The sequence below is a fragment of the Neofelis nebulosa genome, chromosome 11 (assembly GCF_028018385.1).
Source record: "Neofelis nebulosa isolate mNeoNeb1 chromosome 11, mNeoNeb1.pri, whole genome shotgun sequence".
Classification (NCBI taxonomy): Eukaryota; Metazoa; Chordata; class Mammalia; order Carnivora; family Felidae; genus Neofelis; species Neofelis nebulosa.
This window is the reverse complement of record NC_080792.1, coordinates 73,287,263-73,312,842: the sequence shown is the minus strand read 5'-3', so window position 1 is coordinate 73,312,842 and position 25,580 is coordinate 73,287,263. Positions and strand designations below refer to the sequence as shown.

Genomic DNA, 25,580 nt, shown 5'->3' with positions numbered 1-25,580 from the left:
GATTAGCAACTTGTCTCTACAGAAGCAACAACTCCTCCTAGCCCTGGGCTGGCAAGAAGAGGCTCAGGAGGGGGAAGGCAAGATGGAAGTGGGAAAGGCAAAGGTGAAAGTGCACACAGGAAAAACAGCACAGGATGTTATTAAATATTCAGGGCAGTGAGGTACTTCTTGTTCTGCTTGGCAAAGGTAGGTGAAGATGAGCAGGAGGGACAGCTCTCTATCAGAAAGAGCCACTAGGGGTCAGGGTGAGGTGTAAGTGGGCACAGAAATGGCCACTGAGAAAAAGTCCAGGGCGGGGGAGACCTGGGAGGGTAAACAGCCAATGTCAGTCAAGAGCAGCAGGAGCAGGGCCTCATGTCAGAAGGCCATCCATATCTGGATCTGGAATCTCTGCATCTCAACTAGGCCTTAGGAAAGCTGAAGGGTGGATTCGGTACAGTCAGGCAAACCACTTCCAAACTCTCTCCACTGCCAATTAGATGACTCCAAGGAGTGGACGAATGGGGGCCACCACAGGCATGTGACCTGCACAGTCACACAGGGCCCAAAGTCAGAAGGTCCTCATGCTTGGTTTAATGTTCAGCTGCCTCCCTCTTGAAACTTTTTTTTTTTTTAATGTTTATTTATTTTTGAAAGAGAGAGAGAGACAGAGCATGAGTGGGGGAGGGGCAGAGAGAGACACAGAATCCAAAGCAGGCTCCAGGCTCTGAGCTGTCAGCACAGAGCCCTACGCAGGGCTGGAACCCACAAACCAGGAGATCATGACCTGAGCCCAAGTCGGACGCTTAACTGACTATGCCACCCAGGTGCCCCTCCCTCTTGAAACTCTTAATAATTTTCAAACAAGGGGCCTCACAAGTTAGGCAGAGGATCCTGCTAGGGGATGACAGTTCCAAGGACCATTTCTCAGAACCTCACCCACCAAGCAAAGTGGAGCAGTGCCAGGGTCCCAGGCAGTTCTGTCTGGCTTGGGTTCAAGCCATGTCCAATGTAAACCAACAACACTCATAATGCTACCCTTTGGGTTTCCACACAGGGCAGGAAAAGATGTAGCTGATGAGCCACGGAAGGGTAACCACAAATAATAATGAAATTCGTGGGTAGGAGGAAATTCATCCTTTCTAGTTAGTTAAATGCAAGTTAAAACACTAATAAGGCACAATCTTATGCTTGGCTAAAAAATACTCTCTCAGAATGATGGAAGGCTAGTGCAGGGCAGGGGAAGAGGACAAGATGTCCACACCCAGCCCCGAGAGCATGATGGACCAGAACACTTTGGGCCCAGGGCCATGGAGTTGCCAGAGGGAAGCAATCACTCTCTTTGACTCAGCAACAGTACTCTTGGGAATTTGTCCGGAAAGAGACACCAAAGAAAAATCTTATGTGCCAAAGATGCTCAGGCAGCAGTTTGGCTCTGGTGACAATCTGGGAAGAAATGAAATGTCTAACAGAAGGAAAAGATGTTCCACAGCCATTCAACAGATACTTCTTAAGCCTGTGATAACGTGGGAAAGTGCTTATGATGTACAAGCCATGAGAAAATGGTATTTTTTTTTTTTTGGTATCTCAATGATGTAAAAAGGATGTTTGCATAAAGGAAAAACACTGACTAAAAATAGAGACCTAAAAATAGCGATGTGAGTTATGGAAACACCAGGATCTTGAACATCTGGAATTGTTGCTTTAATGGTAAACAACCCTTAAAAATAATGAATGTGCAGGATGCAGAAGATTGGCCCAGATGAACCCCAGTTTGGCTAAGAATAAAGTCTGTGTGTGTGTCTGTTGGGGGAGGTGAAGAGTGGGTATGGGGGGGGGGATTTCATCACACAGAAAAGCAGCTTCTAAATGGTTAATGAGCCAAGAGTCATGCTCTAGGGGCCCCTCCAAACAAACTGCGCTGCTTCGGATGCAGGCAGAGGGTGGGACCCAGGGGGCTTTGCTGGCTGTCAGTTCTAGCCTCTCAGGGAAAACATCTGTCCATGAACCAGCTCCCACCGATAGCCACAAGGACACTGGGACCACCAGGCCAGGACGCAGAGCGCTGCCCACGTGGGGATCCCCCTTCCTTGAGTCCGTGGCCTCCTTTGACCTACCACACCATCCAACCTGAGTAGCTACTATTTCTGAAGATGTGCGTCAGGTGTCATTATTCAACACACACATCAGAGGAAAACAGGACATAAAAGGAAATTTATCTCTGGCAGCCTGAAGCCCATAACCTCATCTTTATTCATATTGTTCATCTATTTGATCAGATGCTGCTGCTGGTCTGTGCTGACTGGCACTTTACAGGAAAACCAGGCAGCCAGGGAACGACTTGTTTCTGCAGAGGGCAGTGCTGCACGCTGTAGGACACTCACTCATGAGGTCAGAGGAATAAGTACCTACTGCAAACCTCTCAGTCCCCATGAAGACTGACTCAGGCTGCCTCTTTCTCCCGTGGCTTGGAGGCCTCTCTCTCTATTTTGCCGGCTTCCCTGAGGCCTCTGCACATAGCTTCACATGGCATCTCTGAGTCCTTCTCCCACTTTGGCCTATGCCAGGCTCCCTGCAGTCATCTCTCTTGGCATGGCACCTGGACAGCCCTCTCTCTCTTTGCCTAGAGACAACAGAGGTCGTTGTGTAATCCTTGGGGCCAAACACTGCTCTTAGGAAGTGTTGATATTAACAGGGCTGTTGCTTATGGTTGAGCTGGTTGCCCACTGCACAACCATAGGGGGCACCTTTCACAACAGACACTGTAGATTTGTTTTTATTACAACAGCAAATGAAGAAAAAAAGAGCACTGCTCTAACAAAATTAGTATACTACAACAGTTTCAGGTTAAGTGGAAGTAAAAGATCTTGAAGGAGGGGTGCCCTTTTCTAAAGATGGGCACCAAGTGGGCTCACTGCAGCCCTGCACACCAACCTGTGAACAATCAGTGAACCAGCTCCCCAGAGAACACATCACACTCTCCAGGCTCCTTGTAGCCACCAATGGCAACAGAACCCTGGCTGGGGCAGCCCAGGGCCCATTACAGTCTTGTCACCTCCATGCTGCCAGTACCCTCCTCACTGGCATGCTGTTGCTCAAGGGCACAGCCATGAATGCACAAGCAGCTTCTATTCTCTACTGTCCTCCAAGTAGAGGCCACTTCTGTTCATGACCCTCTTTTCCCTCTCAGCCCTCAAATCCAGCACAGCGGTCCACTTGCCACCTAGGGGCTCAGAGTTTACACAGGAAGCCTATTTGCAGACAGGGGCTTCTGCACAGCCAGTCCAGAGCACTGGGGGAAGCCCACTCTGCCCACCTTTCTCCACTCTCCCCCCCTGCCATTAGCTCTCTGTTCTCCCTACCCGAAGGCCTCCCCCTTACACATGGTGATACCCACATGCTCTCCCACGTGCAGCCCTCCTCAGTATCCCCAACATGTCGTTCTCTCTACCTGCGATGCCCCTGCATGCAGCCCATCCAACCCACCCACCTACTTAGCTGCCTGCCCACAGTGGGCCCTCCATGCTGGGCTCCCTGCCTACCTACCTTTCTCATCACTGCCCCCTGGCAGAGCTCATGGACTCCTGAGAGCTTCATGCTGTGTGAATAGGCTCAAATCTTCTCCACAGGGCATGAACTCCTGGGTTCTGAATTTGGCCAGCCAGGGCCATGCTCATCATCCATTCCTTCCCAGGGGAAAAGGGGTGGCAGGAGAGGAACCCATGTAGTGGCTCGGAAGGATGTGGGCAGGGCTCCAGCATGCCCAGCCCCTTTGGGCTAGATTCCTGTCACCTGGCTGTGGATGCTGTGTGTTCCATACAGCTACTGGGACAGTTCTTAGCATAGAGTGAATGACTAACCAGATTTCCTGCTAAAATAGAAAAAGAAAAATTCTACTGTCTTTTCTTACCATTAAAGCTCTTCACTCTGACCCAAAAGCATTGAAACATTTAAAACTTCCCCCTGGCATTTAGCGTTTTCAATAAGGAATCCCCCCCCCCAAATCACCACACTTAGCACTTCCCATGTTCTGCCCCAGAAATTGAGGCCCAGGCCTCACCAATGTGGCCTCTAGCTAGGCCAGGCTTGTTCAGAGTCCAGCAGATTCTTGGTCTATACCATTCCCTTGCTGGCCTTCCCCTGCCCCTTGACCACCCATTCTACTGACACACGATAAATGCTGGCAGAGCATGCAGGCTCTGGGTCCCACTTAAGCCTGTGATCTTGGGAAAGTCTTTTAGCTTCAGTTTCCCCATCCACAGAACGATACAGTACAATGATACAATAATCATCATATTTGCCACTACTGATTAAGCCCCCTTATGTGTGCCAAGGGCTTCACATTCCCTTTCATTTCAAGCTCCACAAAGTAATAGTAATAAGGATGAGCAGCTACCATGTGCCGGGAAGGTGGGGGGAGGGGCCTCTCATACATATTGATCCCCACCTCCCTCCTACAGGTATGCAGACAGAGGCTCCCACCAGGCAACATGCTTGTGAGAGAATGTCCTCCTTCCATGCATCACACCAAGTAATGGTGACCACTCGTGAGGTCAGATGTCCTTCCCAGGGCGGACATAAATGGGGTCAATGCTACTCTAAAGCCTCCTTTAAGCCATACACCACCTGCAGAGCCAGCAGAGCTCACATCCTTTCCTGCCTACCTGTCCTTTTGGATCCAACCCACCAGTGAGGCTCTGCTTTGCCTCTTGCGTGTCAAGGGCCCTGACAGCTCGCTCAAGCCTAACTGAGCACCTGCCTATCCCCACCCCCTACTTGCCCACTCATCCTCATCCTCCAACACGCATCTGGGCACCACCTCCTCCAGGAAGTTCCTTATGATCTCCTACATTTACCTAAGAGCCCCCCTTCCTCACACCTCTGAGCTTCCCTGGTTGTTCCAGGGGAGCCACTTACCATGGTAGGATGAGAAGAGGCAAAGCAGGACAGATTCCACCCCTTGCTCCAATATTTAAACTTATTTGTATTTTCTTTTAGAGAGTGTTTGTGTGTGTGTGTGTGTGTGTGTGTGTGTGTGTGTGTGCAGGGGACAGGGGCAGAGGGAGAGAGAGAAAAGAGAGAGAGAGAGAATCTTAAGCAGGTTCCATGTTCAACACAGAGCCTGATATGAGGCTCAAACCACAACACTGGGATCATGACCTGAGCTGAAATTGAGTTGGATGCCTAACCAATGAGACACCCAGGAGCCTCTATTCCTTCAATCTTGAGTCAGGAGAGTTCCAGTGAACCAGGAGAAACCTGTTTCCCAGAGGGAAAACAGGAGGCTGAGAACCCCGGCTTCAAGGGGAAGACACCAGCCAAGAATGCTCCTGACCACTCAGCCTCAGATGGCCCTTCCCTCCATTCACTTCCATGCTGGTGGGTTGGTTATGGATTAGCAATTTGCAAAGGGCCAAGTACCAGGAGTAGGGGGCACATCACAGACACAGGTGGGAGACACCTTTGGGAGCTTACAGCCTCTGAGGGGGACATGGCTTGTAGTCAAACAACCCGGGTCTGCTACAGGAGGCAGGCCCAGGAGAGGCCTGAGGGGAGAGGTAACCTTTGAGGGGTTTGGGGAAGCTTTAGGAAGAACTAGGATGGGCACAGGGCCTCCAAGGAAGAATCTGATTAACATGTGAGGGATGAGCAAAGGCATTCGGCTGAGTGGGCAGAGCAGAGTGAGGCTGGACTGGGTGGGCTGTGAGGCCAGGCCCAGTGAGGTCAGAGTTGCTAATCTCCAGGCACTGCACTAGGGGGCCATTCAGTACACACACAGAAAATGATTAGCACAGAGAGCTAGTCTTTCACTTTGTGCCTCAGTCCTTCTTCCCAAGGACCTCAGCAGACACCTGGGAGCACAATGCAGGGAAACACAAGATCAGTTGGCAAGCCCCAAAATGAACACAAAAGAACCCCACCTATGACTTTTTGAAGGACACCATACCCAACAGCAATTCTCAGCTGATGTTCCATGGGAAGCATTCTCTGAGAATGGTACCTGTTCTAGGCCTCAAAGATGCAAAAACAAACAACCTTCATCAAAACAACAGGCCCTCAGAACAGTCAAGTACCTGGCACTATATCATACCTACACTCTAGAAGCTGGAGCATGCTTGCCACTGACTCTGTTGGGAGCCTGTGCAAAGATACCTGACTTGCCTGACCCCATAAACTTGCCCTTGATGATGGCTCATGTTGCTACCATTGCCCTGATCCCCTCCTGTTTCCGTGACACATCACCCAGTCTTCGCCAAGCTCAGTTCAGCCTCTCTCCACTGTGCAAGTGCACCCAATCAGAGCTGGGCTCAGAAGATGGAGGCTGGCTCATGGGTACACAGGGGCTCTTTGAGGCCACAAATGGGAAAGTGGCAACCTCAGCAGAGCTGCAGACGGTCCAAGGTCACCTGGCTCTGACCTCTGGTGAGTATTCATGACCAGGGCAAGGGATCCCTATTTTCTGCTCTTTCAGAACTTCAGTTAAGCATCCAACTCTTGGTTTCAGCTCAGGTCATGATCTCACTGTTCTCAGAGTTCACTGCTGGTGGGGAGTTTGCTTAGGATTCTCTCTCTCTGCTCCTCCCCTTCTCTCTCTCTCTCAAAATAAATAAGGTTTTTTTTTTTTAAAAAAGAGAACTTTACATTCCAAAAAGATGCAGAAGTTCTATATACAACTGTCCACATGTGCACACACAAACAAATAAGTGAACGGCCAATGGCTGAATTCAGAGCTTACGAGAGACCCTGAATGGGCATTTCCCCATCTGTGGTTCCTGGCTCTGTTTGAAACACAGGGACACACAGATTGATTGATTGACTAATTAGTAGGTGTGGATATATATTATCTTATTTCAACTTCCCAGCAATCTTGCCAGGTAAGTAGGTTTAATGCCATCTTTTAGACAAGAAAATTGCAGATCAGAAAGGTCAAGAAGCTAGCTGAAGGTCAGGCAAGCACTGGAGGTGTGGTTTGAATAGCCCATTGCCCACTGAGGAGCAGCCTCCCATCAACAGACCCCCCAGGGCTCCTTTTCACAAGCCCAGGTCTGAGGGCAGGACAGACACTAGGCCTTCTCAACCCACTCCTCTCTGTCATTTACAGAGGCAGGAGCATCCCCCCTCCACAGAGGGACAGGGACTTGCCCATGGTCACACAGCCCAGCAGCAGTCAGGAGAAGTACTCAGGCCCCCTGACACCCTGGATCCATGGTGGGAACCCACCCCCACGCAGAGTAATAGCCCATGTGATGAACCTCTACAGGCCCAGATGCCACCCTGCCACCTAAATGATCACTACCTGGATCTCAGCCCCTAGTGCCTAGGGCAGGCTGCTAGCCCAGCTCTCTCTTCAACCTGCACAATTTCACCGGGACCCTTCTCTGAGGGTAGAGGTGTCTGGAATGGCCTCTCATTGCAATACCCTTCAATGTCTCTGAAAGGAGAAGGCCAGTCTCACCTCATTTGCAAGCTGGGGATGAGGGCCCCACCTGTGCCTGTTACACCCACACTTGAGGGGCCAAGAGGCTCCCACCTCCCAGAGCTGACCGCTAACCAGGCCCCCCGCAGGGTCCATCTCTACGCTTCTCATTCCGCTCTTTCTAGCTGGCCAGGTTTGCAAGCATTATCCTGCCTACAGAAATGTTCTGTTTGGTCTTACAGAATGTTTACTCACAGGGCACCAGAGGGACACACTCTGCAGTCTGCCCCCAGGGCATCTGACATTGAGGCTGAATCCTGGCTGCTCTTGACTCACTGGCTCCTGGGGCTCCTCCCACAGCCGAGCAAGCTCCCTTCCAGGTCCTGTTCTAAGCACCATGCCCACCCAACTACAACTTCCACAGCTCCTCATCCTCAGACCTACTGTGGAGAGTGGGACACAAGAGAGGTAAGAAGGAAGGTCTGGCCTGGAGGGGTCTAGCAGTCAAAGAGGTTACTCTTGGGGCGTGTGGGTGGCTCAGTTGGTTAAGTATCCAACTCCTGATTTCAGTTCAGGTCATGATCTCACAGTTTTTGAGTTCAAGCCCCGCATCAGGCTCTGCGCTGACAGTGCGGAGCCTGCTTGGAATTCTCTCTCTCTCCCTCTGCCCCTCCCCCACTCATGCCGTGTGTGTGTGTGTGTGTGTGTGTGTGTGTGTGTGTGTGTACAAAACAAAAGAAGTTACTGTCATCAGTCCTGAGGTACAGCTGCTTTTTAGCTTTCAGACAAAGATGAGCATCCTCACAACCAAGCAGAAAGCAAGTGGATATGAGGCCCAATGCTCCCTGTCAGCAGCCAAATGTTCAAGAGAATGGTGACCAAGAAAATCATCAGCAGGACAATAGAAGAAAAACAGCTTAATACCTAACTGTATATTCTCTTCTTTTTTAAAAAATTAACTCCAAAATTCACCTTCAGAATAAATTCATCCAAAGTGATAACAGGAACATCATTTAAACTTTTCATTAAGAACATAACTGCATTAGAAATGACACTATATCCAAAATAAAAGTTGGAAATCAAAACCAATCTAAAACCAGAAGACATACTTTAGACAAAATTCACTTGGAAGTTTCTGTAAAGGATTCTCAAGATGGAGCCACAGCATCAGCTCCCAGTAAAATAAATTTCAAATGTTTGTAATTACAAACACTCCATGACTTCAGATGGTGTTTTCAGAAGACTCTGCATGATTAAACCTGACTCCAGGGCTGAGGCTTGGAGTCTACAACTTCAAGGATGTCTGCCCTAACCAGGGCTTTATAAAGCTATTAGTGTGACCAGTCAGCAAAATTACAAGGCTCATTACAGATCAGAGGGAGTTAATTTCTAAAAGGAGCTCTTTCTAATAAATTCATGTTAAGTGAATTTAACTGCCTCTGTGTCTTCTAGATCTAGAGAGTCAAAGAACCCTATTTTTTCTTAGAGTTTGAAATTATAACAAACAATACGGTAAATACAGCAAGTTTCACTCGTGCAAAATCTCCAAAAATGCAAGTTTCAAGCATCAGGAACCGCAAGCAGGAGCTTCACCAGTTTGCAAGGCTTTAACCTTAACAACAGCTAATGTCGTCCCCCCCCCCCCCCCCCACCGCAACACTGACAAAGGGCTCCCTGGCTAGCACGCCTGCACACCCCTGGGCTGTTGTTCAAGACACCCCTGGGCTGTCGTTCAAGACCACAAGACCACATTGCCTGCGGGCGGCATCCTCAAAGCTGGTCCTAGCTTAAACCCAGGTGGCCACTTACACGGACTCTCCTGATCTGTCACAGCTTGCTCAAAGGGCAAAGAGAAGTTGGTTGGATCATGCACTGAGCACAGCTGACACCACGGTTAGCCCCAGGACCCCAAGACAAGGCCCTTGGGGGCAAAGCAGCAATTCTACCAGCGCTCCAGGGGCACGCGGGCCCCAAGCCTACTCTGGGGAACTAAGGGTGGGGGGGGTTACACAGGGACCGCCTCTTCCTTATTTCCAGAAAGCTCTGTATTATACTTTGTTTCTTTTGCAGCTGTTAATCAGTCGGACGTGTCTAGAGCCACAACCCTCTCTCCAAAATGCCCCGCGCTTGAAGCAAGTCCGGAGCGCACGCTGGCTAGGTACCGGGACAGGGGTTTCCCGAGGCTCTCCGTGCTCCCCACGCAGCGAGGGAGTGACATCAGAGACTCGAGTGGACTGATCATGGAGCCCGCCCGGCGCCAGGCGGGCGGGCGTGCGCAGGGATCCGAGCCTTTAGGCGGAAGCCGGACAGCACTAACCCTTCTTAAATTTATTCAGGCAGCCGGAGCTGCAGAAGGAGCGCACGGAGGCCGACTCCCAGCAGCCGCGTCCCTTCATCCCCGTGGCGGGGCAGCCTCCGAGTAGCCGGGCGCTACATGGCGCCGGCCCGAGTGCCCCCACAGACGCGCGCACAGCTTGGCGGGCCTCCCGGCGGAGGTGGCGAGTGCTCTCGGTCCCGGCGCCGCGTTACCACAATGCACCACTGCTGCCCGCCCGCCGCCCGGTGCACGAGCCCGTTAACCCCGTCGAGCGGAGTTAGCGGAGTCGAGCGGAGCTTGAGCTGCGGCCTCCCGGTCTCTTCTCCCTGGAGCGGGGGCCCGGCCCGCCCGCCGCCAGGTACCCCGTGCGACCCCGAGGGCATCCAGGTCGGACTCAGGTGTCCGGCGGGCTCCTCAATTAAACGTCACATTTTAATGAGAAAATCCGGCCGAAGGTGCCGCCTCCTGTAGCAGCAGGATTGGCGTTGCTTTATTTCAAAGGGAAAGGTGCCCTTGAGAGCTAAGGGCACATGGGAAATGAGGATGGCCCAGGGCCTGACGGTGATTCCAAGAAATCGGGGTCACCTCTGAGACCTGGTCACCCTCTGATTCCCCTGTGGCGCCCGGTGAGCCTGGTGCACCTGTTTCTGACCACCTGCAGACACCTGTCCACCGTCCTAGAGGAAGGCAACAGGCGGGGCCCAGGGAGCCGGCTACCTTGGCACTGCTACCGCAGGGCTGCAGGCACCTGGGAACAAGAGTCTCTCTTCTCTCCTCAGACCTCTCTGAACACAATTCTCCTGTCCAGCTGCCGACACGAGTTCTCCGTGGGATGTCTGATGGACAACCCAAACCTAACTGTCCAAGTCTGAGCTCCCAATGGCACCCCCAACCTGTGACCTCATCCTTCCCGCAGTCCTCCCCACCTCACCTAGGACACTGCCATTCTTCCAGTTGCTCAGGACGGAAACCTGGAAGTCATCCTTGACTCCTATGTCTCTTAGACCCACCTCCAGTTGGTCAGCACATCCTGACAAGCCATAGTCTTAGAATACAGCCAGGATCTCATCCCTTCTCACCACCCCCACTACTGCCATCCAGGCCAGACACACCATCATCTTCCCTGCGGATTCTTACAGAGCCTCCCAGCAGGTCTCCTGCTTCCACTTTGGTCCCTCACAGCCTACACTGAATACAACAGCCAAAAGAATCTGTTCCAATGTATCTCAGACTCTTGTCACCCTTCCACTCAGTGGTCTCTACATCCCCACAAACATACCTATCCTGTCTCCCTCCCTCTCTCAGCTTTAGCTACACTGACACCTTGGCTTGAACACTCACTGGAAGGCAGTCTAAGCCCAGGCTGGCCGTACTTATTGGCCCTGGCTCCCACCTTACTCTGCCCTGTTTGGATCTTGTTTCCCCCACTGGCCTACAGATTCTGGGCCCTGGGACTGGGTTTCAGCCCTTGTTCCACCCCTGACAAAGCCCTCCTCAACACCACCTCTTCACAGGAGTTCAGTCAAGGGAATTTACCAAATGTAATCTAATGCAACTGAGTCAAGTTTCATCAATTTAAAGGTTTTCAAATATTCAATGAAGCTCCTGTTATAATAAACTCAGGGTAAGCGGTGCCGGGTCAATAATTCCCTTCTGTGCCTTTGAAGCAACTGAGTATTTCTTCCACATAGAGGATCAATCTAGAGCAATTGTGTTAGATTCGCTGGCCCAGGGGATATAAGGCATTTAGCCACTCTGGGCCTTGAATTTTTGGCTACGAAATGAAGAGCATGAGAATAATGCAAATGGCCGCCAGTGGAGGAGTGCTGACTGAATGCCACATGCTGGGCTTCAAGCTTTACCTACATTTCCTGCAGTGCCTCATGGTAATAGCCTTTGGTACAGTCCACCAACATCTTCTTTTACAGATGAGGAAACTAAGACTCTGAGGTAAAGTGACTTGCCTGGGGTCACCAGGCTTGGACCCAACCTGTTCTGGCTGACCTGGGAGGCACACTCTGAACCACATTCTGTGGGGTCCGTTAAGCAGAATATTGCTCCCCAGGCTCCCAGATGCCTCACAAGGAAAAGTGGGGTGAGACTGGAACAGTGCTCTGAGTGCTTTGGGAACCTTTCATGAACACACCAGCTATTTTTAAAAGATTTGCATGTAGAAGAACAATCCAACCCAGGATATTTAACCAGATACTCTGAGTTTCATGGACTCTGGAAGCTGGAAGAATCTTTCAAACTCAGAGCTGTGCCCTCCATCTCAGAGCTGAGGAAGGGGAAGGCACAGGGGCTGAGTACCTGGTGCCTATCCTCACAGTGAGTGGATGCTGGGGTCACCGACCCTGTTTCCTTTGTCCATTTCCCCTTACTTAGAGCTGTATAATGGAGAAGACAGGGAACAAAACACACCCAGGGAGGAAACTAAAACAGCAAAGAGAAATATGAAAGAAAATCATGCAGTCCTACTAAGGCAAACACATATCTTCTCCTTGCTACATAATTGTCTTCTGCTATAAGTGATGTCAAACAATTCTGCTCATGTGAAATACTTTAAAAATCTGCAACCTAGCTTCGCAGGCAGCCAGAACAGCATCTATTTGTCCTTAAAGGAGAAGATACACTAGCCGAAATGTCTTAGTTGACCCAGCAGCGAGAAATCCAAGAGACAGAGCAGGAGATGATGGATGGGTAATTCAGGCCCTGAGGCCTGTCAAAGTTTCCCTCCTGTCCATGTGTGGGTCAGGCTGAACCCCAGTCTGCTCCTGCCCCTCATCTTCATGCGTGCATAGAGGGCAGCTCCTGAACAGCTCCAGGTGGACAGCCACCAACATCTTAAACATGATGTCCTAAAATCAAGTGCACTAACTCTGTAACCTTCCTGAGATCCACTCACCCCAAATACCCTGCACTGACAATCCTGGAGGCAACTTCAACCCTGTCTCTAGGCTGTAATTGACCCTACATCAAGACCAGTTGATTTGGTCACGTCAGAGTTTTTGGCTTCCCCTCATGTCTATGGTGACCACTCCTTTGTCACAGCTCCTCTGGGCTGCTGCTGCTGCAACAGCCCCCCTACAGGCTGACCTCCTCACTTCTACTTGCTACCAGGACATTGTTACACAGGCTCTGTTTCCAATATGTTTCCTCCTTTGCTCAGTAATATGGCAGACACACCCACTCAGCCAAAATTCACACATACATATCTGTGTGTGTTTGTGTGCACATGCATATGTGGGGAAGATAGGTATACTTGTTGTCCATCCCAGTACTGGGGGTAACAGAGAAACTGGTCCCAGGCCTCAAGAGGGGTGGGGGAACATGTGGTAGCACACTGTAAGAACCACGGACACACATCCACACCCTCCAGCCCAGAATAATTAATCCCCTGGGATTCATCACAAGTGAACAGTGGGAAAGGAGCACAAAGTTCTGCATCCAATGCCATTTGTTGCAAAAACCTAGAAGCAACCTAACAATATAACAGCAGGCAAATGTTTATTTCATCAACTTCGCGGAATATCACGGAGCCATTTAGACTTATGTATGTGATGACTCTGCAGAAATAAGAAACTGTGCTTAAAAAGCAAATGCTAAGAGGAAAAAGGCAAATCATGCAATATATTTATAATTGTGTGAAAACTATCCATACATGGAATGTTAATATAGTAGGATCATAGGTGAATCTCCCCCAGCCTGGGCTCCCAGAATGCCCCAAGGTTCTTTCTTTCCCAGGACCTAACTCGTCCTACTGTGGGGGTTCCTACTTACTTGTGTATCTCCCACACCAGGCTGCAAACTCCTTAAGGGCAGAGACTGTGGTCTTTTCTTACTGCTCCCAGCCTCTAGCATGGCCCAGCACATGGTAGGCACACACTGAATGAATGAACACAGGAATAAACAAATAAATCAATTCATTGATAAATCAATCAATGAAAGCAACTTTATCAGGAGCCCTATTTGGCCCAGCCTACACACTCACACACTACCTTCTTGCCTTCCCAAGCTTTCTGTCACCGTCCTTCCCCTCCCAGCAGGTGGCCCCTCATAGATGGCATTTCTGGTGCACACCATCAGGCAGCCCCTTCCCCTCTGCACTTCTGCCCTTGACTGGACCTTGACTAGACCATGCAAAGGTGAGCACAGGCTGAGGAGGTCCCCAAGGGCAGGATCCAATGGCGGCTTCCTGACCTGAGTTGGTCACAGCCCTCCACTGCTGTGGGACTTAGGGACCTTTGGTTCCCCCTCTGGGCCTCAAACTCATCACTAATGAAGGGCTCAGGCCCTCAGGAGAGAGGCGTTGACCTCTGTGTTGTCTGGAGAATCAACCTCTCCAAGGGCCTGCCTAGCATACATGTTCCTTGTGGACGTATCTTAAGAATGAAGTCCTTTAAAACAGCAGTGTTCTAAGAATAGCTGCTCATAGATGCTGACTGCTGTCCTCATTAATAAATGATTCTGCACCAAAGCCAAATAATTAATTTCAGAGCAATTTATGATAATGTGTTGCTAGGCAATTAAAATAAACTTCCAAGGGGGAAAAACTTCAATTTGTTGTTGATTATTTTAGATCAGAAAGATGGAATAGAGGAGAGTGCACTTGGTCAAACTAGCTTAAAAAACGGCAAACACAAGATAGAGTTCACTAGGGACAGTGCCTTAGGCCTGACTCTGCCTGCATGTCCCTTCTACTGCTAGTAACAGCCCCAGAGACCACTTCTCTGGGAGCTGAGTCTAGTGGGCTTTGCTCTGGAGTGAGCCAGGGGCTACTGTATCCCTGCACATGTGTTTGGAAGAAGTGGCCTGCCTGAAGACCAGGTCGCCTAGAGGACCCCGTGGAGAATGAGGGTCAGGTCCCACCAGGCAGTTCTGAGGATGCTTGGCCTCTTTTCAGCCCTTTTTGTTCACAGAAGTGGCTGGCCCCCAGCTGGCCCATTCGATTGCTTATACCACTTATTGACCAAAAGGCCTTTTGCTTGTTGAGGTCTAAATAACACTTTGACCAACAAATCCCTCAAGACATCCAAAGGGCTGGGATTCCCAGGTGATTAGTATCCATTTGTCTAGTCTTCAATTATTTCTTTTTCAAAAAACTTATTTTAAAAAAAAGCAACAACAAAAATGATTGAAAATACAAGTCTATTGCAGAATGTTCCTCCTTCATGGAAAAAAAAAAGTACAAATTAAAGCAGCTCTGAGGTAGGTAGCTTTTTAAGTATATTAAAATGGCCCAAAATGTATTGAATTATTAACACCAAATGCAAATGAGATGGCAGTGAAGCTGGCATGCTCATTCATTGCTGGTGGCATGGAACAACAGTATGCTCATTCCAGAAAGAGATATTACAGCTCATCAAGGTGCTGTGATGATGTTGCCTTTCTCAACTCAGTAATCCGACTCCCGGGAATTTTCCCTCAGGAAATAATTCAAGAGAAGCAAAGAGCATTCAGTACAAAGACATTCATTGCATCATTATCTATAATAGCATAAATGGGGAAACTCAAATGCATAAAAATCAGACGGTAATTCAAAACATTAGAGTACATCAACTCAGTGGAATATTACACAGCCATTAAAATGATCATTATAAAGACAGACTGTTAGTTATAATGTGGGGTGAAAAAGGCAGAGCATAAAGGCCATATTTAATACGATGCCAATGATGTGAAATACAAGGGTATGTGCAGAGTGGGGAAGAGAAGGTAATGTGCAAAAGTCAAAAACAGTTTTGTGAGGGCGTGAGATTACTGGGGAGTTACTCATATTCCAAATATTCTTTATCTTACTGTGGAATCTTTGTCCACAACAACAACAACAATTGAGCAAGCTACATTCAGTCAAATGAATTATTTGAAACCCTTTTCCAAGGGGCCAAAGGAGGTACAGAAGAGTCAGCCAGCCGGGAATAGGTGCCCTACCCTGCTTAGGGAGCATGGAGTATGAGGCAATAGGATGGCAGGGAAACAGGATGGGTGGGACCAATGAACAGGAAGTCATGGCAGTGGAACCAAAGCAGTCCCAGCATCACTCAGGCTGCCCCGGGGAGGCCTGCACTTAGGGTTCAGATGCATGGGTCTGAGCACAGAATTGCAACCTGCTCACCAGGTGACATGAACCAAGTGCAGGAGCCTCTCTGAGCCTCACTTTCCTGATTCTCATCCAGATACAGTGCTCGCTCCCTATTATCGGCTGAATTGTGTCCACCCAACCCAAATTCATATGTGGAAGTTCAAACCCACAGTGCCTCAGAATGTGACTGTATTTGGAGAAAGAGCCTTTAGAGAGGTGACTAAGGTAAAATGAGGTCATATAGGTGGGCCCCTATTCCATATGACTGGTGTTTTTATGCGAAGAGATCAAAGGGCACCTGGGGGGCTTAGTCGGTTAAGCATCTGATTCTTTTTTTTTTTTTTTTGATGTTTATTTATGTTTGAGAGAGACAGAGGGAGAGAGCTTGCTCCGCAAGGAAGCGGAGGAGGGGCAGAGAGAGAAGGAGACACAGAATCCGAAGCAGGCTCCAGGCTCTAAGTTGTCAGCACCGAGCTCAACGTGGGCTCGAGCTCATGGAGCGTGAGATCATGACCTGATCCAAAGATGGATGCTCAACCGACTGAGCCACCCATGTGCCCTAAGCATCTGACTCTTGCTCTTGGCTCAAGTCATGATCTTTCAGTTTGTGAGATTGAGCCCTGAGTTGGGCTCTGCACTGACAGCACAGAGCCTCCTCGAGATTCTCTCTCTCCAACCCCCCCGCCCCTCCCTCACTTACTCTCTCTCTCTCAAAAATAAATAAATAAACTTAAAAAGAAAAGAAAGAAAGAAAATTAAAAAGAAAAAAAAGAAGAGGAGATCAGGACACACACAGACATGTGCAGACCGAGGGATGACCATGTGAGGAGACAACTAGAAAGCAACAACATATAAACCAAGGAGAGAGGCCTCAGAAGAAACCAAACCTGCTGACACCTTGATCTCGGACTTCTACCCTCCAGAGCTGTAAGGAAATACATTTTTGTTGCTTAAGCCAGCCAGTATGTGGTATTTCATGGCAACCGGAACAAAGGAATACACCTCCCTTTGCAGAGCCACAAGGATGACATCACCAGCACGGGGCAGGAACTCAAAAGACATTTGGGAAAAGTGAACCAGGTCTGAGGCAGGGTCTTGGCACCCCGAAAACCACTGCCTCAGACAAGGCCTGTGCTGAAAGACTGGGCCTCAATGTCTATCGGTGAGTTAGTTTAACTGTGAAGTTTAGAATGGCTATGGAGTTCTGCAAGACAGCTTCTGTGATCCTCATGGCAACTGGGATGAGGTTGGGCAGGAGAGACAACACTGTACATAGCTGACAAACTGAAAGTTTAATAAAGTTAAGGGGTTTTATTCAAAGCCAAAGAGCAAAAACAGACCAGAGAAGGGTCACTAATGCAACATCTTAAACCTCCAAGCTCCACTTTTCCACACTACTAAAAAATAAGGCTCTGACTGATTGATCTTACAACACGAAAGCTTAGAAATTCCATAGCACCAAAGCCACCATAAATCAAGTTAAAAGATAAGCAACACAGAAAATACTTGCAAAATACATAATTGACAAAGGAGAAAGAACCATAACTCAGAATGAGCTCCTACAAATCAGCATAAAACCACAAATATCTAAACAGCAAAGTGGCAATAAATATAAATATACAAGTCACAAAATGTGCATGATTGGTCAATAAACAGATAAAAGTAGACTCAATCTCTATCAGTAATAAGAGAAATGCAATGACAACCCACACTGTTGGGACATATAAATTTATGCCCTCTTTTTGGCTGACAATTTGATAGTGTCTGTTGGTATCCATCATGGGTATCCACTGGATATAAATTGGCAATCCTACTGCTAGCAATCCATGCTTTGGAAAAACTTACACACATGCACAAATTTGCATGCACAAGAAGGTCTACTACAGCATTACAGTGAAACTAATAAAATGTAAAGAACCTACTGCCCATCAAGAGAGAGACAATTAGGGGCGCCTGGGTGGCTCAGTCAGTTGAGCATCTGACTTCGGCTCAGGTCATGATCTCACGGTTTATGAGTTCGAGCCCCACATCGGGCTCTGTGCTGACAGCCCAGAGCCTGGAGCCTGCTTCAGATTCGGTGTCTCCTCCTCTCTCTGTCTCTCCCTTCCATGCTCATGCTCTCTGTCTCTCAATAATAAATGTTTAAAAAAGAATTTTTTTTAAAGAGGGAGATGATTAAATACATTATGACACACTTTAGAATTCCATGCAGTTATTTTAAAAATGAGATCGGTCTATATGTACTGACACATAAGGATCTCCAAAATATATCAGTAAGGGAAAAAGCAAGCTGCTTATCAATATGCAAAATACGATCTCATTTATATATATATATAACTATGTGTGTGTGGGTGTGTGTGTGCTTACATGGCTTTGTAAAAGCATGGGAAAAATCTGGAAAAGTATCACTGGTAACCAATGCATGTGTATATTCCTTGGGAAGGAGGTACTGAAAGATGACTACGTTGTATGTTATTTATTCTAGAGTCATTTAAATATTTTACAATTTTGTATTTCCTAATGAATGTTATCGCTCAACAAATTAAAATTGGCAAGAATCAACTCCTGCCTGTGTTGAATTCTGAGACCCTACAAAAGACTCTCTAATGGTGGAAGGTCAGGCATGAAGGGAGGTTCATAATGAGTGAGTTTTGGGAGCAGGAGGGTCCAGAAATCACATCAGAGAAGCCACCACATCAGTGCACACAGACCAACCTGGAAGGCAGCAATCAGAGAGGGGCTGGATCATTTGACGCACCCGTGGCACAATCCCCATGAGGCGGAGGAACAGAGCCGCCCATGGTGACGGGCCCTGCAAAGAACGGACACAGATGCAACCAAGTGTGGGAGGCAAAAGGCTCAGGCACCTGTCATTTGGCCAGGTTGCAGGCCTCACCCTACCCTCAGCCACCAGGCTGTTGGTAGGTGCTCTTGCCTACAGACACCAGTGACCTTGAGAGTAGTGGCTATGGCTCAGGGATGAGGCTCAGGAGGGGCCGCCATGTTGATGTCCAGGCATCCACCTGTGCTCACTTCACCAGGGCTGCTCTGGGTTGCATAGTCCAGAGAGGTGTTAGGAAAAATGTCAGAAAAGGAGAGAGGACGTCGTAGGCAAGTAGAGACTGCAGATACAGGGAAGAAGTGACAGATAAGCTGCTGCTCAAAAGAGTCACCCCTGAATGCAGCAGCCCCATGTGATGCCCTCTCTAGTGCCATTACTGTGGCAGGCATGAGTCACACCAGTGGCCCCTTTTTGAAACACCCTGCTTCCTGCTCCTGTGGCCACACACCCATTGTCCTCCACCCTCCTCTCTCCCTGCTCCCAGGCAAGATTCAGTCCTCACTCCCATGTTCTTCCCACTTCATGCTGGGTGGGGCCCAAATGATGGTGTCCATGCCCACGACTCATTGTCCTGTCTCCCTGTTCATGTTTCCCCATCTGTACCATCACTATGGTCCTCCCCTTCAAGCCCCAGATATCCATGGCTACCTGGATGACACCCACACTCAACCTGTCCCCACTGAGCCCAGTATCTTGCCTCTGCTCCCTCAGGACAACCTTTCCCTCTCCAGAGAATTCTTTCTGCCCCCAGGTACCAGGCTGGAGACTTGAGGGTCAGCTCCTATGTTCTCTCCCTCATCTTGGGCCCCTACATGCAATGCATCCCAAGTCCTGAGGACGTTAACTTCAAAATAGCTTCCAAATTCATACCCTCTTCTCCCCCTCGGGTGAGTAAGCCACCCCCAGCTCACTTTCAAGGTCTCAGATTCTACATTTACCCCTTCTGATCCATCTTTCAAGCTGCCATGGAGACAATTTACTGAAAATACACCATCCACTCTGTCACTTCCCTTCCATGGGTCCTCGATACCCACAGAAGCAAGTTCAAGTTCAAACTCCTTGGCAAACCACAGCCAAACAGGAGGTAAGCCTTGTGGGCCTCAGCACTCCTTACTCCTTAGCTTCACCCCTGCTCCTCCCTCCCTTGCCTTTACTCACCTGGCTGAGATGCCCTGCCTTTCCCTCCCTTGGCTGGCTCCTGTCATCTCTGGATACTGAGTGTGGGCCCCTCCCTAAGGAGCCTTACTTGACAGCTGCCACCCCAGAGAGGGATGGAAAGCTATCTGGAGAGGGTCCTTCCTCAGGGTTCTCCTCACACCTTTGCTCATCACAAGCTGTACTCATCACACTGACTCATAAGGATCTTGTCTGTCCCCCTGCAAATAAATAGTGCCTTGAGGTCCGGGAAGGGGGCATACTCTCTGTATTAGCTTCCTAGGGCCACCACATACTAGGTGGCTTCAAACAGCAGAAATTTAGTCTCTCACAATTCTGGAGGCTAGAAGTCCACCATCAAGGTATTGGTAGGGTCATGCTCCCTCTGAAGGTTGTAGGGAAGGATCTCTCCTTGCCTCTTTTAGTTTCTGGTGGCCTGGGGTGTTCTTTGGCCTGTGGAGGCATAAATCCAATCTCTGCTTCCATCTTCACATGGACTTCCCCTCTGTGTATGTGTCTGAGTCCAAATTTCCCTCTTTTTAGAAGGACATCAGTCATATTGGATTCAGGACCATACTCGTGACCTCATCTTAACTTGATTACATCTGTGAAGACCCTATTTCCAGTCACATTCACAGGTACTGAAGGGGTAGGTCTTCAATATATCTTTGGGGAGGGGGACACACTATAATCCATAGCCCTTACTTTGGTATCACTATTGCCAAGAACTGTTAATGGATGGCTGAGCCAGTGTGCTCTGGGTCTAGACAGGGGAGGAACAGTCAGATGAAGAAGGCATCTTGAAGTTGGACTTGGAGGAGATGGGAGGGAAGAAGCATGTCCAGGTGGAAGGAGGAAAACTGCATGGGAGAGGAGGGAGAGCTGGGCTGCATGAGAAGCCTTGGCTCTGTGCTTTGTTGTGCAGGGAGCTGGGCCAGTCTGCAGAAAGGCTTTCAGGCTGGGCTGAAGCATCTGCCCTGGTACTGTGGAAGCAGTAGGCAGCCATCAGGAAAGCAGTGACAAGAGCAGAATAAGTGTTCCTGAAAGATTAATCTTCCTGAGGCATAGAGGGGCAAGTCTAAAAGGAGCCCTCCCAATGCAGGGAGTTACCAATAATGAGGAACTAAACCAGGGCAGTGGCAGCGGGGCAAGGAGAGAATCCAGAGAAAATTGGTTGGGAGAATGGACAGGGCATGACCTCAGGCAGCAAGGAGAGGAAGAGGCTGAAGCTTGAAGGGGTTCAGTGGCCAGTGACTGAAAACAGCAGCCCAGGGAGAGCACTGTGCCTGCAGAAGCAGCAATCAGTTTAGCCTCATGAAATACCATTCAATTTAAAAAGCAAGCTCATGGGTACACTCATTAAGTAATCACTGAAGCAGGGCATGTGTGCAAAACAGCTGTTAAGAGTCCACACACTTTGTAAATAACTCAAGTTTATGGGAAACAAACACGTCTTTTTATATCAATGCCTGGTACCCTGGCTGTTAGCAGCATGCATTTTGGAAGAAAGGTCTCAAGCCAAGGGAACTAGAAATTCAACTGAATAACCTTTAAATTACCTCATCACCTTGGGCAATGGAAATCAATGCAGTCTGCAAAGGGCTACCATGTGCCAGCAGAGGCCAGATGGAGCTGGTTCTCAGGCAGGGGATCCAGGGGCAGAGGGAGCTGTCCACCATGGGGGCATCTCTGGGATCAGCAGAGGTCCTGGGACTTCGGAGGCCCTTTCTGAGAGAGCTACCAGCAACACCCCGGACTTACCAGAGAGGCATTGCTGAGGCACAGCATTAGGAGAGGCTCTTGCCTTGGGGAATAGAATAAAGACCCTTCTCTCCACTCCCCCCACCTTCATGGATGATTCATTCCCTCTCTGGGCCTCAGGCACTTCATATCACCGGAGGATAGCCTCATTGATTTGCAAGGGCTCTTCTACCTTCCAGCTCTGCTTACGGCTGTGGCTACCACCCCTGTTGCCTGATCACAAGCCTCATCCCAGGTGGGGATGAGAAGATCTGGCAAACCTGAAAGGGAAGGACTCAGACACTAACTCCTCCAAGTTGTGATTCTGTACCGCTGATCCTAACCCCTGCTTTTTCTTCTTCCTCTGGCCACCCAGCGATGGGTGCTATCACCTCAGTGTGAGAAGGATGTACTGTGAGCCTGGAGATCAAGGCGACTCTGGGTGTGTTGCTCCCCTTTTCTGTGCCACCAGCTCATCTGTGAGGCCCTCTCCTCATGCTGGAGAGGTGGGTGCCACGGTCAGACCTTGGGCACCTATGATCTAACATCTGAGAATGTCTCCTCATTCACATGATAGGGATGGTAATAGTTTTATTTCACAGGGTTGTTATGAGGATTGAGTTACTATAGAAAAGTCTGGCCAGTGTTTGCTGCTAGTACCACAGGGTCTGGGGGACATAAGCAGGACGAGAAGACATGCATTATTGGAGGAACAGCAGCAGCCTCTCCCCACAAGAAAGCATCCCCTGCCACAAGTCCTTTCCTGGAAGGGGTTTCTCTGAACAGAGACCCCTCATGGCCTTTGACATTTAGGCTCCCTTCTTCCTGGAGGGAACCCTCCCCTTGTCTCCTTTTGCCCAAGCTCCACTGCTGGTCAGCCAAGGTCCCTGGATGACAGCAGACCCAAGTACAGTCCCCACCTTGGGAACACTACCTCCAGCAGGACCAGGCTACCCCAAAGCAAACTACTGAGTCCTTTAATGGCCCTCACAGTTTCAGTATAAACATCAATGTGTGGGGATTTTTGTCTCAATATGCTCAGATTCTTCTAATAAGTGGTGATGGTAGGCCATGGCAAGAGATTTCAAGGATAACATTGAGCCCCTACAATCCTGTGCTGTTTACATACTAGGCAGCTGTTACTTTCTCTATTTTTCATATGATAAAACCGAGGCTCAGAGAGGCTCAACCACAGGATGTAGTTAGTAAGAGGTAAAATGGGAATTTTGAGGTCGCTCAATCTACAAAGCGAGGCCTTTTTTCACCTCCTTTACACAACACAGCTGTGACCACCATCTCAAACAACAAGATGAACTGTACTCACCAAAATGAAATTTGTTCAATTGCCATATATTCATTACTATATCATGTTCTGTTGCTGTATATATCTTTATTTCCTGCCTTGGCCTTGAGAAATCCAGTCAGAAAAGTTCTGTTCATGTTTTCCATGCACATTTTATAATTTTACATAGATGCTGGCTTGCATGTGATAAAACCAAGTGCAGGACTTCTGAACAGAGACTGTGAGCTGGATCCAGGACTGTGTAGCATCTAGACAACCGTCAAATGTTATCTTCCTCAGTTACAGAGGAGAACTTGAGCCCACCTTAATTATTGAGGAGGTTTTAAGTTGCTCAGATTGTGAATAAAAATAGGTAGCCTGATGGCATTACAGGCAGAGAGCATGCTAAATATATGCATACACACCCCAACTTGATCTAGTTACAGAAAACTTTGGGCCTATAAATGTATTTTCAAAATAAACAACATGCAAAGCTCAAATATATTGTTTTCCCAAAGCAAAAGCAATGGCTTGCTGCTTGGCCAGCCTGCCATTATGCATTTTGGACTTGATATTTTTATGAACGAAGTCAGCAAGGATCTCAAAGTACACTTATGAGTCAGTCATCCTTCCTGACAACTATTCTCTAAAGAGGTTTACTCATCTGGCCAAAATACAAAGTGTTGACATGGTAGGTAAAAACTTAACTACTGTAAACAAAAATGCTTTTGGGTGGGAAAAAAGTGGTGAAGAATAATGTAAATCAAGTACATGATAGACATGCAGTTATTATACTTTCTCCGGTATGACTTTTCCTCTCTTCAGAACACTGGCCAGAGATAAATGGTACCCGGTACCGAATGGTACCCAGTAATGCTACCACGTCCTTGGCATACATTTCCATCAGCACTGCAGCACCATTGCAGCTCACACTGACCCTAAAACCAGCACATCACCTCATACATCTTCTCTACCTCTCCTTCATTTCATTAGCACCATCATCAGGCATCCGATGATCCAAGGAAGTTGCCCACCAGAGTCATTTCTGATGCACATAGCTTAGGCTAGACAGTCAAAACAAAACAAAGACCCCAGCCCTCCAGCATGAGCCTGTTGAGATTCAGAGGCTTCATTTACAGCCACCTGGTTACAATAAGCACTTTACAAGGCTTGGCATCTAGACTTCTTCAGGGCCCTGGAGGACAGTCCCTCCAACTCCACCCCTCCTTCCTTCCACCCCTTCACCTCCCCAACACACCAAAAGTCCTTTGTCGAGGCAGTAGAGCCCCCCAACAGCCCACCCATCAGGTTCTAGGAGTCAAGAGGTCTATCTGTCTGACCTTGCCAGGTGATGGAGATGGGAACCGAATGCTGGTGGGATCGAAGGCAGAGGTGACCCATCAAGTTTAAACACATCTCCCCCTTCAGTGGATGGCTCAAGGCAGGAGGGGGGGCAGCTTTAAGGGCCGAGGAAGCTCAAGGCTCCTGGCTGGGTAGTTGCCCAGCCTGACCCCAAACTGCTTACTCAGAGGCACAGGCTGGCTGGAGAAGGGCTTTTCCTGTGACAGGCACCACTGGAGTTTAAAATCCCCTTTGCGTGCTGGGAACACACACACACACACACACACACACACACACACACACACACACACAGTAGCAGGAAGTGCCTGCCCAGTATCCACTCCAAAGCTCTTCTGCCTGAGTCCAGCTCACTTACAACAGCCAGGTGCACTGAAGTGACCCTTGCCCTTGAAGCTCTGGTAATGGCAGCTCAGGTGCCTAAGGAGACTGGAGGAAGGCAGGGAAAGGGCTTTACCTCTTGATTGAAGCCCCTGGGGAAGGCTCAAGCCTACCTTCCCTGCTAAAAGATGGCTGGCCTCTGTGTGGGCTATATTCCAGTGGCTGGTCTACACGGGGCCAATCCCCTGCACTGAAAGGGGAGAGTATCATCCCTGTGACACCAACCTGGGCAAACATCCCTTCTCAGTATCATATAGTGGGCTGCACCCAGGGTGGTGAAGGGGACATGCTTAGTGACTGCCCTTAGACTTCTAGCTAAACCCTTTGTCCCCTGGCTTGTGAGGGCAGAGGGGCCTGCCCTCTATCCCAGGACTGAGTAAGTGCCAGGGCAGAGATCTGATCCCTCAGTCCTGTAGGCTGCTCAAGATGAGGGCTAGAAGAAATTTACAATAGGTAAGGAAAATTTAAAAGCCCAAGAGATCCCATGCCTCAAGGACCCGCCTGCCCCATGCTTGCTCCGCTCGCCCCAACTCACCCCAGGAAGGGGCTCCCGGGTGTGGAAGTGGGTCTGGCCCCGAGGCTGTGGGGGCTCTTGCAGCTGCCGCCGCCGCCGCCGCCTTCCCGCCGCCGCGCTCTCAGTCCATCTCGGTGCAGTGCCGGCTGCCACCGCCGCGCCAAGCCCGGGAGAAGGACGGCGGTCCCCGGATTGGGTGTGTGCTACCCGGCGGCCCCGGGCCCGCCTCCCCGCCGCGGCCGCCCCTTCAGCACCGCGGATAGCGGCCAGCCCAAGCGCTCTGAGTGCAGCCCAGCCAAGAGGTGCCCTGCGCCCGGCTCCGTACGCCCGCCAGTCAGCCTGAGCGCGGCAGGGGCGCGGCGAGCCGCGTCTTCATTCCTCCAGCCTCCTTCCCACCCGCCTGAGGTGGCCGCCTCTCCCTCAGGGCCCCGCTCCAAGAGCGAAGGGCGCCGCGAGGCCACCAGACAGTCCGCGGAGGACGGGACGCGCCTCCTCCAGCCCGGTCTGGGGCAGGG

General features: G+C 49.5%; 1 protein-coding gene across 4 annotated transcripts in view; it reads right to left on the bottom strand.

Moving 5' to 3' along the window:
* The window catches only part of OSBP2 (oxysterol binding protein 2), a 178,309-nt gene that overhangs the window by 62,681 nt on the left and 90,048 nt on the right, over positions 1-25,580 (bottom strand). Inside the window, exons 1-2 of one of the 4 annotated variants that reach the window (XM_058690834.1) lie at positions 25,087-25,433; positions 18,508-18,604 (exon numbers count right to left, since the gene is read on the bottom strand). The exons of 1 other annotated variant lie outside the window; for it this stretch is intronic. In XM_058690834.1, the coding sequence (XP_058546817.1) occupies positions 18,508-18,568 (61 nt within the window). In that variant the 5' untranslated portion in view covers positions 18,569-18,604; positions 25,087-25,433. Of the gene's footprint in view, positions 1-9,713; positions 9,808-18,507; positions 18,605-24,151; positions 24,228-25,086; positions 25,434-25,580 lie in introns of those variants that run through there. 2 more of the 4 variants (XM_058690833.1, XM_058690832.1) reach the window with 2 other exon arrangements.